The 16,689-nt window shown below is 38.0% G+C and overlaps 1 protein-coding gene across 1 annotated transcript; it reads left to right on the top strand.

Annotated features, from left to right (window-relative positions):
• Positions 1–5,106: 5,106 nt before the first annotated feature.
• CDX4 (caudal type homeobox 4) lies at positions 5,107–13,040 on the top strand. The gene is made up of 3 exons (XM_072335873.1): positions 5,107–5,545; positions 10,270–10,415; positions 12,834–13,040. Exons 1-3 carry the CDS (start codon positions 5,107–5,109, stop codon positions 13,038–13,040), a joined length of 792 nt encoding a protein of 263 aa, XP_072191974.1.
• The last annotated feature ends 3,649 nt before the right edge of the window (positions 13,041–16,689 follow it).

Below are 16,689 nucleotides of genomic sequence, written 5' to 3'. Positions count from 1 at the left end.
GACCATTCTGCAAAGTACCTCAAAATGGAGAGGCTTAACTTAGATTTATCCTGAATGCACTTGGTCCTCCAGGACAGGAGGGACTCGATACACACGACCTCCTACCTGAGAGCAAGGAAAAACAGTTAAATTTCTGTGACAGAAAGGCTGGTCTGCCAGGAATGTAAGCCATGTGTATAGCAAAAGTTGTAAACAGTAAAAGCAGTCAATTCCTTTGTTTCCTAATGAAAAACAAGGACCACACTCAAGGAACTCCCAAAGGACTAAATACGGGGCATCCAACAATCCCCATCTAGCTGTATTCAAGTCAGGATGAATTAGGTACAGTTAGTGGGAACCCCACACCACAGGTTCAGGAAGGAAGCCAAATATCAACAGAGGATCTGCTGATCCTGTTTACAGCTCTGCTAAAAAAGATCAATTTAACCTGCATTTCACATACAGGTTCTTTAAAACCTGCTGCACTCAGACTGTTTGCTGAGCAGTAAGGCACACTTATTACTGTTTGTATTGATTTTGTAACAGATTTTAACTCGTCTTGATTTCAGATCAGAAGACTCTCTTTCCATTCCACTCTTCCCTAGCACATGCAACACTGGTGCAGATCATATACGACTACGACATGTATTGCTGCTACCCTAAGAAAGGGAAAAAAATAACATCAGGAAATGAGAGCTAACTCATTGTTAGCAGCAGTCAGAAAAATAGCTATAAGAGGTAGAAGGGTAAACATTTCACTTTTCAGTACTGATCATTTTTCAGAAGGATTTGTTAACAAGCAAAATCTAGGAGTATAGAATTCAAAACCGCAGCACTGAGGAAGGCTTCGTGGACAGTTGTCATCTCTATTTCTACTTGTTTGTACCAGAGTGGAACTTCTGATCTCTCTCCCATTCCCCCCAGAAGAGCTAACTGGGGAAAGTGAACAGCAAGTGAAAGTAGCTCAGTCACCACAGCTGATTCAGCTCTCCGAGCTCTACCACACTCATCAGTAAGGAGAAAAATCTGGCATGATCTGGTACCTCATGCCCTGAGAATGAGACCTAACTAGACTGTCATAAATTAAACCATCCCGATTAAAAAGAGTAAATAAAATTTTCAGAATGGTTGTTTGTAGAAGCTCCCGTGAAATTGAGATTACTCTTTTCAGTGGTGTGTTTTAAAATTTAGAAGCCAACAGTCTTCCTTCCTTAATTAATATACTTTTTTCCCAGCAAAACTGACCTCAGCTGACAGCATGCTCTGTACTGACTGTCCTTTCCCTCAGATTTATACAACTGTTAATGCTAGGAGGATTGTGTGTGCGTGTAAAGCCTGGTTTGAATAAAGGGTAACGTCTCTGAAATGCTACATTAAACCCATCATTAATATGAAGCTCACCAGCAAACTCCTTAGCCAGCCATAACACTGAAATTGTAGGCATGCAGTTATAAAGGTGCCAGCAAAAAGCATCCCCAAGCCCTACATTATTGATGTGTTACTGGAGTGGTCCCCTGGAGGCAAGGAAACAAACATCTGTTCCCAGCACCTTAGCTAGGATGAGGCATACAGAGATCATATACTTTCTTCTCCTCAGAAACATTACCCCAGAAAGCAGATTGCATACAGTTTTCAAGTGTCAGAAATATATTTCTTATCTTTATGTACAAAGGAGAATGACTTGATGAGTAAGTATTCACAATAGGCTTATAAAAACAATCACAGGTATAAGCACCTTTAATTCATATATCATACAGGTCAATTTTAATCTACCAGTATTCCATGGAATTACAGCTATAACACTTGCCATTAAAACACCTTAACCACATATTTGTGGTTACACTGTTATTGCTGGCTTTGGAAATGCTCTTTAGAACAGCACCCATATTATGCTATGCCATCAACGCTGCCTGTGACAATAAAACTTTTATGGTCCCAATGGCTATCACTACACTTGTTGCTATGAAAATTACCAAACTTTCATCAACCACTTGTTAGAAAACCAGACCATTCTCTTCCCCAGGGAGTAAATACACATAAAGGACAATGGCCACTTCAAAAGTAATGCCTCCTATTTTTATTACATTGGCCCATGATGTCAGAGGAGCATGCTGATGGTGCAGCAGTACAGGTTGAACCTTCCCACCAGTATTACTTTACATTTTGTTGCCGTGTGACAGATGGCAGCAGAGGGGCAGTCTGACACAACGGCGTCTGACACGGAAGTGCATATGAAACAAAATTTCTCCATGCAGAAAAAATTGTACCCGTTGATATTTGTCAAAACTTTCTAAGCATTTATGGAAACCAAGTTGTGGATGTGAGCACAGTGAGGCAGTGTGTGGTGCATTTCAGCAGCAGTGTGAAATACAAGCAGTGTTCTGGATGGCCAGGCAAGTTTTTGCAAGCACAGCATGCATGCTCTTGTTTATTGCTGGTGAAAATGCATAAGGTAATGGAGGTGATTATGTTAAAAAAAAACTGGGGTTTGTAGATGAGGATTTGCTCTATCAGATAGTATGATCGTGCACTTTGTATCTGTTGTAGTTTCCATGGAAACAAATAGAAGGCATTGCTTTCAGAGCAGTCTATGTATATTTAATTTTACAAGTAAGCCACTTCATTCCAACCAAAAGCTCAGGCAATTCCCCGTGGACACTGGCTAAATTAGACACAATATTTTGACGGTTGGAGTAAAATGAAAAGTTATTACCTTGGAGCTCAGTTCTCACTCCAGCCACCAGTGTCTCTAAAGCAAGCCAGGCAGTGGTAAAAATAAAGCAACAGCCTTGCTGCCAGTACCTTACCAATGATTCCTAATCTGCCTTTTTTTTGCCCACTGCTGAAAATTGTATAAGTATAGCACCTGTATGGATGGGACTCCTAGACAACCAGCCTACTGCCTCAGATCAGCTTCTCCTTTTCTATCATCCCAGAAAGGCAAAGAGTGACCATGGTAACACAACTGTCCCACAACCACTTGGAACAGCCATAAGCAGCACACTGACCCTTGCTCTCCCACCATCAACTCACTGCTGCTCCATCACAGTGCAAATATGGAGAGGGAAAAGTGTTTCTGGAACTGCAGAGTAAGGCACTGCTACACTGATGGCAATGCAGCTCTGTGGCTCTGAAGCTAATGACAGGGTGGATTTGAAAGGAATGACACATGGACAGCTAAGAAATGACTCCTGGGAAGGCAGACCTCAATTAACAGTCAGTTAGCTCTCAAAACCCACCAATTCCAAAATTACAGTATCCATAAAATACTAGACTGTGAAAAGATGTGATTCCTTTCTAATGATCCACACAGTTCTTTGATACAAAATGGGAGACATAAGAGCCGGGCTGTGGGAGATGATCTGAATGCTACCATTTTAGTTATCTTATTCTCACTCTGGTGTTAAAAAAATCTGCAGTCTTACCCAGCAATCTTATCCTTCTATGTAAATCTTTTTAAACAAAATGCCTTATTCAAAGTTTACTATTGTCAACCGATATCAAATCAGTGCAGCAATTCGTGATCAGTGTATCTTGATCTAATTACTTTCTGGAAAGAATCGAAAGAGATCTAAAGAAATTTCAGATAATGGAACAGGCAAAACAAGAAAGGGAAAGGAGGAGCATAAACAAAAGATAAAAGAAGAACAAGGAATGAAGGATAAGGTTCTGAGATACAAAAAATAGGATCAAGTGATAATGAAGTTGTGGTGGTATGAGGAGAAGCATAAACAAAGGAAGATAGTTAAAAATTAAGTTGTTAGTAAGTATATATATTATGTGTAATACTTTCTGGATAGGAAACAGTATCTTGTTTAAGCTGAACGATGCTCACTGAGTCCATATATTGTCCACATATGTTCTTTTTATTTTATTTTAAATGAGGAACACATCACTGACAGGAGTCTAGCTTTCTCCATGTCCACAATGCAACTTTCCTCAGCATTATCTCATGGATTAAGAAATAAATCTATAAATATATATAAAAAAATAACCTTAAAGACCACAGCATTTATTTAAAAAAGGTCGAAAAGAAAGAAAAAAGAAAAAAAAAGAGGAATCCTTCCCCTAAGTACATAGAATCCATTGGTACTGAGATTAGAAGGGATGTGCGAGTACAAGCAGTGTCAAAACTCAAAGGCTGATGAATGAAGATCCACACCTTCATAAAGGGAAACAAGCCATTACAATTTGCACCTCTTTTGCAAGCATATCCCCTGACAAGCAGCTCATAGCAAAGAAATTAATCCACAATAGAAATCTGATATCAAAGGCACTCTACAAATTGTAATGAGGCAATTCTCAAGTCATAAAGAGTGGCCTAAGTCTCCCACATTAATACCTAACACTAACATACAACAACAGATTTGGAATCATTCCTCTTAGTAAAGAAGCTCACCTGCACAGTAACAAGTATCAAGCACGCAGCAAACACTATGAGCTCTGACAGAAGATGCAGCCGCTTCATGCCAATGTTCCAGCTGCCACCACTGAACAAACTACACACAAGTTTCAGAGGAAGGCCTTTCAGACACATAAGAGTTGTCATCAGTTTGAACCAGAAACCAACTCAAAATGAGATTTTTGAGCACCTGAGAAATTAAGGGAGTAATAGATTACTTGCTGGTTGAAAACGTGTGACAAAAAAGATAAATATATTCCAGGAAAAAAAAAAAATAAAAAATCATTCAAACTATAATAGCATTTTATGGTGTTTAGACAACTTTCTTTTCCAAAACGTCTGTTTTCTACATTCCAAATACAAGCAACAGTTGCATCATGTTACGGGAGTGGAATCACTGTTGAATATCAGTGCAGGGTAATGGGATAGATAAAAGTTCTCTAAAAGAGAAAGCACCAGAACTAGCAGCAAGGTGGGGTTGGTCAGCCCTTCATTTGAATGTAAATGTAATTATGAGGCTGGCAGTTTGGCTGACGTCAGACAAGATCTTGGTAAACCATTACCACCAGCACCTGGTAACACAGTTGATAATATAAGAGGATGAAGTAGAAGATTCCAAGCAGTTTGGCACTATTAGTGAAAAATCAAGCTACTATTTTTAAGCAGCAATAGAAAATACAGAAGAGCAAGATGTTGTGACTACATATTTACATTCCGCAAGCATCATGTATGTGAGCTCTCTCTTGGATAAAGAGACCAGCATGTATCCAGGACCTGCAAGGTGCAGCAACAACAACCTGCCAGTGCAGAACTTTGTGCCTGCTCCCCCTTACTCAGACTACATGGGGTATCACCACGTGCCAGCTCCAGACAGCCACGGACAGCCCGCGGGAGCCTGGGGACCCCACTACGGCCCCCAGAGGGAGGACTGGAACGCTTACGGCCCGTGCCCAGGGCCCTCCGGCACGGCTGCTGCCGCACAGCTCAGCGGCTCGTCTCCTGGGCAGGGCTCCTACAGTCCAGCCGAGTACAACTCCCTCCATCCCGCTGCAGCCGGGGGGTTACCTCCTGCAGGTACCGTTGGCACACAGCAGGTCTCACCCACCAGCCAAAGGCACAGCTCTTACGAATGGATGAGGAAAACGGTGCATGCTAACACTACTGGTAAGTGCATACTAAACTTTCTACCTCAAAAAGATTTTTTCTGCTATCACTGATCTTAGAAATAATTAACTTCAGTTAAAGCACATAGGCTGGTGGATCATTTATGACATTTATTTAACCTACTACTGCTTAATGCAGTTTTAACTAAAATTGCACTAGTTTCACTTTCACCCTATAAAGGTTTTATATGACTACAGTAGAACGGCTGTTGTATTTACACACGGTTACATCTAACTCAAACCTGAGTATCTTTGCTCTGACAAATATAAAGCATTACAGATGAAAACTGACACCTGAAAACATTGCTTTTAACAGTTACATGCAAAACCAATACATAATCATTTCATGCCACAAGATCAATATACAAGCTGGATGATCTTCTTAAACCTTTACAGACTTATAAATACTTCTAAAGAAAACTATGTGATAATGCAAATTTCATCTGTTGATCCTGTGGTATTTATTGTTCCAGATATTTACCAGAGGGGAAGAAATATCCCCAGACAAGTGATCTGACTCAAATACTCTAGCATAGACTATTTTGTTTGCAGACCACGTGTCTCTATCAGTAAAGCTTTTGCTTCATTTACTTTCAAATCAAAATTCTTACTACTATTAGACAACAGAATACACTTTCTTCCAAGTGTCAGTCATTGATGTGCCTGTTGCAGTCACAAGCTGTGTGCCAGAGGAACTTTTCTGTGTATATTCCCAAGGTGTAAATTGTGTGTAGCAAGGTTTGTTAAACCCATGGTTAAGGTTAAAAGTAGTAAGTGTGTGTCAGAGAGCATCAAAGAAAACACTCTAAAGAGATAAGTGCAGTGACAATTGGAGCATTTCTAGAAGACAGAAAATCAGCAGTGCCACTTGAGAAACACGATCCTTCCAACATTACCACTCAAGAGTAAAATTAGTCTAATAATTGTTTCTCAGCTATAAAGTAGATATGTGCTGTTTCCTCCTTGTTACCAAGTATAAAATGACTAGAGGACATCAAGGCATTGCAGTGTGTTAGCTCCACTGGAAGCCTTTACAAAGGTCTTCAAAGCCAGGCAGATTTCAAATCTATCCTCCCCCCTCCCCCCCCAAACTATGTATCCTCATGTAAATCTGCAGTAACTTCATTAACATAATTGGAGTTTTCCAGGTATAAAAGCAATGCAAGAGCTAAGGTAGATCAGAAGTAACCGCGTCTGTTGCAACGTCATCAAGCCAACCCCTTCTGCTGTGCCACTGAAGTTTAAACATGTTAGGATTTTCTAAGATTAAAACATATAAAATCTAAACCTTAGTTGTACGCATAATGCACAGACAAGGAAGATGCTGCAAAGTTTCACCCCTGCTTGCTCAACTTCATAAAGTGCATAAGCAGTACAGAAAAGCTGTTATGTGTTTCAATTCATCTCTAGTCAGAAAAGCACACAGCTTACAGCCATGCTGAAATACCTCATGATCAATACTGGACAGGTGAACTGGGGGCTGTGCATAGATAAATGTCCTGAGGCTTCACAATCCTGGAGGCCAGTCCTTTGAAGTGTTACAAGCAGCTAAAGACTGCATTGAATTTGACTCGAGAGAACAAGCCTGCTTAATGCAAAGGGGTTGGGAAAGTAAAACACAAACCTGGCTATTTTGTAAAACAAAGAAAGTACTAAACATCTGGATTTCATCAGTGCTTTTATTACAACATTAAGGGTAAAAATTGGATAAATTTGGCACAAGAAGTTGCATGAAATTAAACTCCAGTGTAATTGCAAGAGTAAAATTATGCAAGTAACTACATATTAACTTGTCCATTCTTTCTCTAGGACATAAAACCTACTTGATGCCACTAGCCACTCTTTGAAACAGACTTGCTTTCTACTGGCTCCTCCCCATCAATCATTTTGTTGACTAATACCGCTCTTTTTTTCTAAAATTCCAGGATTATTTAGCCCTGAAGTTTACAATTATTTATGTTTGCCCATGTATCCTTAACACCATTATGGTGCACAGTCACACTAATTTATGGGAGCAGCCTGGAAAAAAACGAAATCCAAGCACACCTAATTAAATGAGGGAACCTTTTAAAATACTAACGCTGGGAACCAGCTTGGGAAAGGAAGCGTTAATTGAATTTTTTCCCTCTATTTACTCTGATTCAATATACTTGGCATTTCATATAGAAGAAATAAAAATAAATCAGGAAGGCTGAAGTGCAAATTTACCCAAGCAAGACAATCCTTAGAATAGAGTAGTACCACCAAGACAGAAGTGCTACTTGCTTACAGCAGTTCAAATCTAGCTTAAAATTTTTACTATTAACACATCTTCTAAGTAGAAAATTGTAACTGCATGTTTAGAACAAACTTTGTGCTGAAATATACAGACATTGCAAATGTATTTACTAACAAGAAAGAGGAAGTTAAGAAACAAACATCCAGGCTTGTTAAAAGTATCTTCCCACACAGGCTCCAACATTGAGAAAAAGAACACTTCCAGTATGTCCTATCATCTTCAGTTACATGAGACTAAAACCTGGGACTAAATCATTTCTAAACCCTGTAAGCTCACGTGTAAGATGTGCAATTCTATGAGAGCAAATCTTCAAGGCACGAAACTCACTAAAGAAACCATATCTAAACAGGGGTCAAGAACTTTGTATCTTTAAATTTATATGAAATTTCAGCTGGGAATGATCCTTTTCAGAAAAAGAACAACTTCAAGGTGATCATGGAAAAGGACAAGAGTATTTTTTTTATATTTTGCAAGATCAGCTTCAGGTTGCTCAGTGTTTCTTATTTGCCTTTATTTATTAAAGTATACGTAATACTTTTATGTCACAACAAGCAGTGATACCCAAATAACTCAGGTTACATCACAGCAGAAGCACAGTTAGAAAGCAAAACAGAAAAGCGAGAAAAAGGGCCAAGTCTCTGCTCTAACGCTCATTTATTTCACTTTGTAAACTAGTCGGAACATCTATTTTCCACTGGGCTACATTGTCTTTGGTTTTGAGGCCTATCTGTCATATTGAGGCAACAGACCCTCTCAACACTTCTCTTTGCTTTGATATGCAGCCTTGTCTCTTCCTTCTCCCTTTTTTCTTCAGGAGTTATATTGCCGGAAAGGGTGATGATTTTCACAGCAAATAAAGAGGCCTTCTCCGAGCTTTATTGTCTTCAGAAGAAATGCTCTGTGAATTTTATGACCAAGGGGAATGAGGAAAACTGCTCCTTTTCTCCACCCCCTCAAATCATGGTTATATTTGCTGATTATATTGAATCCGGAATAACCCTGTTGAATTTTAACTCCTTTTCAAAGATTACCTTCTAAGCCTTTAGTTTACAAGGAATCTGAATATCTATACTCTTGTTAGCATTATAACTATCATCTAGAGCAAATATTTCAAAGCCAACAAATTGTAACTACTAAAAATGTAAACTTAAGTTTAATGGATGTTTTTGCCCTGCAAAACTAAGCAGGAAAATCCTGCATGCTAGAAATCAGAGCGGCACAGAATTTAGGAAAACACCCTTCATTTTCTGTATTGCAAAAGGTCTTAACTTATGTTACCTTCAAATTAAAATATCTGTTTATCCTAAATGTTTGCCCTGAAGAGGACTGAAGAAAAAATACTCGATTTATTTCTGTCCTTTTTTCTCTTCTGTTAAGATGAAAGAGTCTGACATTTGTTTAGGGCTTGTAAATTCCAAACCAATTGGCTTGTGTTTCTGAATGTAAAAGGAGTTCTTGATAAGATCTCCTTGTCGCTCCTTTGTGTGGCGTGTGCTTCATCTTAACACCTCAGTGGATTTTAGGGAACCACTTTAAAGGAGTCTTTGTCTTACAGTTTGTCCCAGAATACTCACATCAAAAAACCAGAAACCTGGGAAGATCAGATGAAAAAGAGCAACTACCTACTTGGCTGTTAAAAGTGAAAAAGAGGAAAAAAAATAAGTTGAAAAGTGATCTCTGTGTATTAATACTAGACAAATAATTGTTTTAAGAAAGTGTAAGAAGTGAAAACTATCTTTTAAACTTCTTCTAAGCTTTTCTCTTCACAGTATTCATCCATTCAAAAGAAAATCATTTTACAAGTTTTTTTATTGTCTAGTCTTATAAGCTGTCAAGTGCCTTCAGTTTCAAATGGTAACTCAGCACACCAAGTAACCCCAGCAGAACTACGCAGGCACTCAGCATCTTGAAAGATTGTACCTTACTGGGAAAAAGAAAAATAACACATTATTATTGAACTTGTAAGTATAGCTACATGGACAGGGGACACACAGAGGTGAGCTATAAAAGCCCAAATAAAGAATTAGGTATAAATAAATAGTGACTGGAGTCAGTCCTGAAATTCTGCAATATTTATGCCTACATAAACATAGAGGTCACTTCCATGAACAATGACATGAAATTCGGAGGTCAAATATATCCAGTACCAATTAAGGTACTGCTATGAATTTAAGATGCTTCACGTAAGAGCTTTATATTTAAATATATGTCTACAAAGAGAGAGAGAGGGAAAAAGATAACCAATGTGCTCTCAGAACATTTAGGACAAAAAACTTACTATGCATCTCATATTCCTTCTCTATAATGAAGAAAATAATCTCAGAAAATCGTTATATGCAAGTACTCTGTAGTTTTATTAACTGCCTATAAAATGGTTGAGAGGTGTGAAAGAAAGATGCTACTGAAAATCAACTACAATGAATTAATAATGTTTCTTTCTCAAACAGGTAAAACAAGAACAAAAGAGAAGTACCGGGTTGTTTACACGGACCATCAGAGAATAGAATTAGAGAAGGAATTTCACTGCAACAGATATATTACAATAAGGAGAAAGTCAGAACTTGCAGCAAACCTTGGACTATCTGAAAGACAGGTACCCAGAGACTAACCATCGCCTGCACCCCTTCACCAGACATGGCTGCTGTCAGAAGATACAAACAGCATTCTTGTTCTGTATGCAAAAGCAGCGCCAGGGCAACCATGACAGCTGATAATAGCCACACAGTGAATACGCCATACAATTACAAATTAATACATAGGTTAATTTGACAGAAACCTCTCCAGTTACAGGTAACCAAGCATTAGGAGTTCATCTGTAATAGAAGTATGGAAAAGTAGTTATTTTTACTTGCAAAGCAGCTTGCTAGGCATCTAGGAATTAAGCAATTTGGCTTAACATTCTCTTAGCGAAGTCGTCAATAGTTATGACGTACTCCATTTTATTTTAGCATGTGTTAAGGAGCTTTTACAGGTGATTTTCAAGTCAGGATTTCATTTGGCTGTTGTATTCACAGGTACTACAAACACCTGTCATGTACAGGAAGCTTTAGGCTATGAAATTTGCTGCCAAATTTTTATACTTGTTATACATGTAATAGACTATCTGCTCAAAAAATTTTCAAGTGCACACTTAGATCAGTTGCTTACTTGGAAAGCACCTCTGCATTCCAATTAAGTATATAATTAAGCACTGTCCTGAATACAGACAGCCTCCTAAACTATCCTAGTTGTGTTCATACAAAGCTTAGAGGAATTCAGGAGAGCTTCGTAAAATCACTGAGTTGGAAAGCACATTTATGAAATGTCTGAAAGTGTAGCAACTGTTGCATCCAGTCTTCCTTATGTAACAATTTCAGTGGTTCTGCTAAAGTTGGAAGATAAAAGAAGACTGGCGGTACTGAATAAAGCATCTCATAACTCAGTAACCAGATTTATTGCCCCCAGAAAAATTTAGAATTTTACAAACTATTGCTTGTATACATACTAAGTCCTTTAAAATACTCTTCTCTTTTGCATTAAGTTTATGCAAGGACATGGAACAGAAAGGGATCACTTGAGGCTGGAAAGTGTAAGGATGAGTAAGCAAGCAATAGGACTTTAGGCTCAAGCACTGGGTTTTTAGACTCATCCTGTAGTACAAAGATGTTCAGTCTCAAAAGCCAAACAGCACACAGACTATAAATCAGATTGAATATTAGGAAAAGGTCCTACATTGAGAGAACGGTTGTGTACTCACAGGATGGGGCAGCATTCACAGCACCAGTAAGCCAGTGGACAACAGTAGCATGCATTGGTTAAGCTTTAGGTAGTTCAGCATGGAGCTGGGAGTTGTACTTGATGATCCTTCCACCTTATGCTGTGGTTGGCTAAGCAGCTCTGGGAAGTAACTAAGAAAACAATTCCATCACCAAAGAACTTTCATTTGTTATACCCTAGGATATAGCTCCCTTGGACAATATTCTGAGAGCTGCAGCTATAGAAAATTCAGTCTCTCTGTGCTAATGTTACTAGCTGGCTGATTGAGAACACAGACATAACTGGAGTAACCAGGGATTCTGCATCAAACCAGCGGTTAGCTTTATCTAACTGTTGCTCTTCTCTTAAAGCCACCCAGTTTTTCATTGGTAATTCTCTTCAGGTGAGATGTAATCAAAACATGACCTATTTCTATTAGCTGCTGATGGAGCTATATGTTTCTGTCATTACCTGTAAGGTAATAATAAAATAACTACTTAGAAAATAGTAGATTACCAACAGCAAAGGTAGAATTTCCTATGTAATGTTGTACTCGGTGTACCTTGAAGGATGTAACAAAAACAGTGAAATCGGAAAGGGAAATTAACATTAAGGAAAACAAAAGGAGTTTTCTGTTCATTTACACTCTCACAAAAGGAAAACAAAAATAGGTATTTAACTACAAATGGGTTTCACATAGGTATGAGTCTTTCAGTATAAACAATTAGTTTGAAATTCACTGTCCTCAAGCAGCACTGACATAGCTGTAAACGGGACATAGCACAGAACCACAGAATCAGATGCCCATTAAAAAAATTAAAAACAAATAAAATGCATCCAAACACAAATCACAACTGAAAGAAGAAATGCACTCTCTCCATTTAGGTTTCAATTAAACTGAGATGAAGAAGAAACCTTAAAAAGTACTGTCTGATTGAATCTTCCTTTAAGTATGGCACATGCTACCATCCAAGTTGAGATGATGAACAAGGTGGATGCTGAGTATAAGCGAGAAATTTGAGTACAGTATTCAAAACACAGCAAGGTCACTATATACCACAACTAAGAAAAGCAATTAATTTCCTACTGATTATGATACAGAAAGTGAATACAGAGTAACTTCAGAAAGTGCCACTGCACAAGTCCAGCACTGGCTTTTGGCAGTTGAACTGGGGGTGTTTATTTGTTTTGCTCACATTTATTTTTCTCATTGCTACTGTTGCTGCAGAAAGTTTGACTGCTTTAAACTAATCAGACATCACTTGTAACGTTGCAGGTAAAAATCTGGTTCCAGAATCGCCGAGCCAAAGAAAGAAAAATAATCAAGAAGAAAATCTCCCAGTTTGATGGCAGCGGGGGCTCAGCTCAGAGTGATTCTGGTTCACTCAGCCCAAATGAAATAACAAGTACCCTGTTCCAACCACCACACGGAATAAGTGTATTACAGTCTGCTGACATCCATCAGGTCATAGTTTCAGAATGAACAGCGAGGGAAAAAAAAAGGAAAAAGGCAGAGTTTCTTTTAACTCCCTCTCTTGAAAACTCAACTTCGCAAAGGACCATTCTTGTTTAACTACCTTCTGAGTGCTTATTTCTACGTAGAGGATCTGGGACTACTGCAAAAATATTTCAACTAAAGAAACCTCAGGGAGCTCATGCTGCTGCTAATACTCACCACCCAAAATCTTTTGAACAGGAGATAATCTACTTCAGATACTGAAGCAGACAAAGATGCAACAGAAGATTCAAGTAAACATAGTTCTAGTCTGCTCACATATACAAAGAAAACTGTCTGTGAATTGATTATAGAGTAATACTGCATATAATGTAAGATGCTGGATGGATTTAGTTTGTTACATTTTATATAATTAAACAGTAGATTTTATAAATATTGTACTGTATAAATATTGTGTACTGAAAATTAAGTCATTTTTTGAAAACAACTTTTTAAACACTTAAACACTCAAGAAACGTAACAGTGTTACACATAGTGACACACTGCATCCAATTAAATTAAACAAATAGTTTTGTATTCTGTGCAGTCCTATCCAAGCATGCCAATCTCCTAAGCAATAGATATATAACATCACACAAACCCTGCTAAAATTTCTTCAGTTGTAAGAAATGTAACAAATTGTGATGCACGTTAATAAATACCAAACAGTTTGGAAGATGTAAATATTACTTGTACTTCCATCTTCAGTAAATGCACATAATGTCTTTGAAAAATCAAAGGACAAAAGTAATGGAAATAGAACTGTTATTACTATCACACTACCAAAAAAGCAAATGAAGAATTCAATTAATGTCTCTACAGCTTGCTCAAGCAGCAGACTTGAGCCACCAGTTTCACATGTAACACTTATTTCAGGTTAAAAGGCAAGAAGTAACCCAAGGTAGAAGACTTTGTATTTCAAAGCTGTTATCGAGCAGCTTCGCATTCACTGTCACCGCAAGCACATACCAAACGTGCACTCCTGAAAGAGCACAACTTTGGGATAAACATGCTCACAGTGTGGTTAGCTTTTATTACTGGTCCACACTGTCAGGGGAAACAGAATCAGCATCTAGAAGGCAACTGATGAGACTGAAAAAAGAAGCAAGAAAACAAAAAGTTCTAGAAAAACATAGATCTTTCCCTAGTCCTACTTATGGGTATTTCCTAATATGAGCTTCTCTGTTGCACTGAATTAAATGCTCCATATAAAAGCTTTCATTTCATTGGAAAAGTCATCAGAAACGAAAAACAGAAAGTACTGTTATCTTGCATATCAAAATCCACACATCATTCTTTATTTCAACAGCATCAAACTCTTGGTCTCTGAAAAAGCAGATCCAATTTCTGCTTAGCAGCACCAAGCATTGATAATGCACTGAGCAACAACAGGCAGAACTTGTCAAAGCATTCATTATCTTGATTCAATACATCAGAAAACTTAAAATTCCCAACTATTTAAAAATAACTCTATTGGAGGAACTCCGTAAAAAATAATTCTGTTGGGAACCACTAGAATAACACTCCTCCAAAAGGAATTTTGCAAGTGCTTCTCTAATGTATTTCTATTAATCCTTTACTCATATGGTTGAAATAAACAGACATTATATTAATGTAAAGAAACTGGAAATGGGAAAACATATTAATATAAGTATTTGTAAAAACTGAAGCCTGTGAGAATTTGAGACTGTGTTCGGACAACTTTAATGAATTTGGGATGCTCTAAAACTGCTCACTTGGCTACAGTGCATGTGCTTATATGTGCACTTTAGAAAATATAGCAGCATATCATAGAGCATACACACAAATCTGCTTCTGCTTATCTGCACAGAGGTGTATCTACTAGCAGACATCTGGACACATACATGATGCTTTGCTCTTCAAAGAAATTGGAATTTGTTACATAAGAGGTCTGGGAAAGGAGGGGTTCATAGTTCCACCAGCCTCTCTACCTGTGTTGGCTGTTGATACATGAAGGATGTAGAATAAAAAAATAAATTAAAATAAATAAATAAATAAAAAGAAGAAGAAGAAGAAAACCTGTCATACCTTACACTGACAAGAAGCAAAAGTACTGTTATCTTGCTAATCAGCTCCAACGTGGAATGCCCTGCTGCTACAGAAGGGTAGGTGACAGCTTTTCTGAAGGTATCTGTGACAGAAACAAAAAATGAGTCAACACTTTTTCTATTTTCTAGGTGTTTTTGTTTTCTTTTCCCCCCTGTCTTCCCCCAAATATTACCACAAACTGAGACTCCAAGCAGCACCACAGTGATTTCACTTCATTAACTAATGAACTAATTAACCTCTAAATATGAGCATGGGGGAAAAAAGATGTACACATTTATTTAATTACTGTAATACTTATTTGACAGTGGAAATCAGAGAGAATCCTGTTGAAATATACTTTAAAAAATAAAAAATAAAGTAGATGAGAGCACAATCAAATCCAAATTTGGCTACTACTAGTAGTAATACAGTAGTAGAAATAAAAACCTGGATCATAAACTTGGCAACTTCTTGAAACTAAGACTACTACGAAAATTATCTACCTCTGCAATAGGTATTTTCAGTGCAGTCACCAAGTAATCCAAGTCGTAATCTTGGATCTGAAACCTGTCATTAGTTGCTGCTTCTCTTGTGCAGTTGAGATTAAAGAGTTTCTAATCATCAACTTAATAGTTCATTCCATGAACTAAAATTCCCTAGAACTCACTATCTTCCTCAGGACACTGGAAAGAACATGCAAGGTTTTAGTAGCACACATTTTATGACTGCCTTCTGATAGCTCTGAACACCGTGTTTTAAAACCACACTTGCCATCATCTTCTGTGTTAAAATTCAGCACACAATAGAACCATCTCAGTTACTTCTAAGTTTATTTCCACGTTAAAATCTCAGTGGTTAAGAAAGCATCATTATGTTGAGAAAGAAATCTGGCCTAGGTCTTCAGAGAAAGGTCAACAAAGCAACATGGTGAATTACACTAAGGTTTATACTAAGTGTACTTTGCAGAGGAATTTAGAAACAATTGGATATGAAATAGACCATTTGAAAAACTATGTATATGGTGAAAAGCTGACACAAGGAAAAAAAGCAATTCAGAATTTGATAGCAAGAACCTAGACAGATGTGTTCTGGACAGAGAAATACACGACTGACACCAAGCAAGCATTCAGCAATGGCTGCACTGAAGGCAGCAGCACAACTGTTCATTCACGGGGCAGCTGGTTGGTTCATGACTTTTCAGGGGTATAAGGCTTCCTTATTTGACACTATTCCTACAGTTTGGGTTTTTAAGGGCTTTCAGCCTCTAGCAAATCAAAACAGACCTTGGTACTTCAGCACACACCTGTACAGAGTCACTGACCTTTGTCCTCCACATATTGTCCATATCCAACCCAAACATCTTTCTATTCAGTCACGTTTGTAAATCCTGTCCAGACACTCACACCAAGACTATGGCTATAGCACAGCCAGACCAGTTTTTATACTGAACATGCTTGCAGATCATTTTTAATGTTTATGTTCGGGCATTTCTATACGCATTCCAACACAGAGCTACTGCTTACTGCCACAATCTATTCTTTCATTATGATAAAAACAATAATGACTAAAACCCGTAGAGCTGAGGCGC

Source organism: Excalfactoria chinensis, chromosome 4, assembly GCF_039878825.1.
Source record: "Excalfactoria chinensis isolate bCotChi1 chromosome 4, bCotChi1.hap2, whole genome shotgun sequence".
NCBI classification, from domain to species: domain Eukaryota; kingdom Metazoa; phylum Chordata; class Aves; order Galliformes; family Phasianidae; genus Excalfactoria; species Excalfactoria chinensis.
This window is presented reverse-complemented; position numbering and strand designations above follow the sequence as displayed.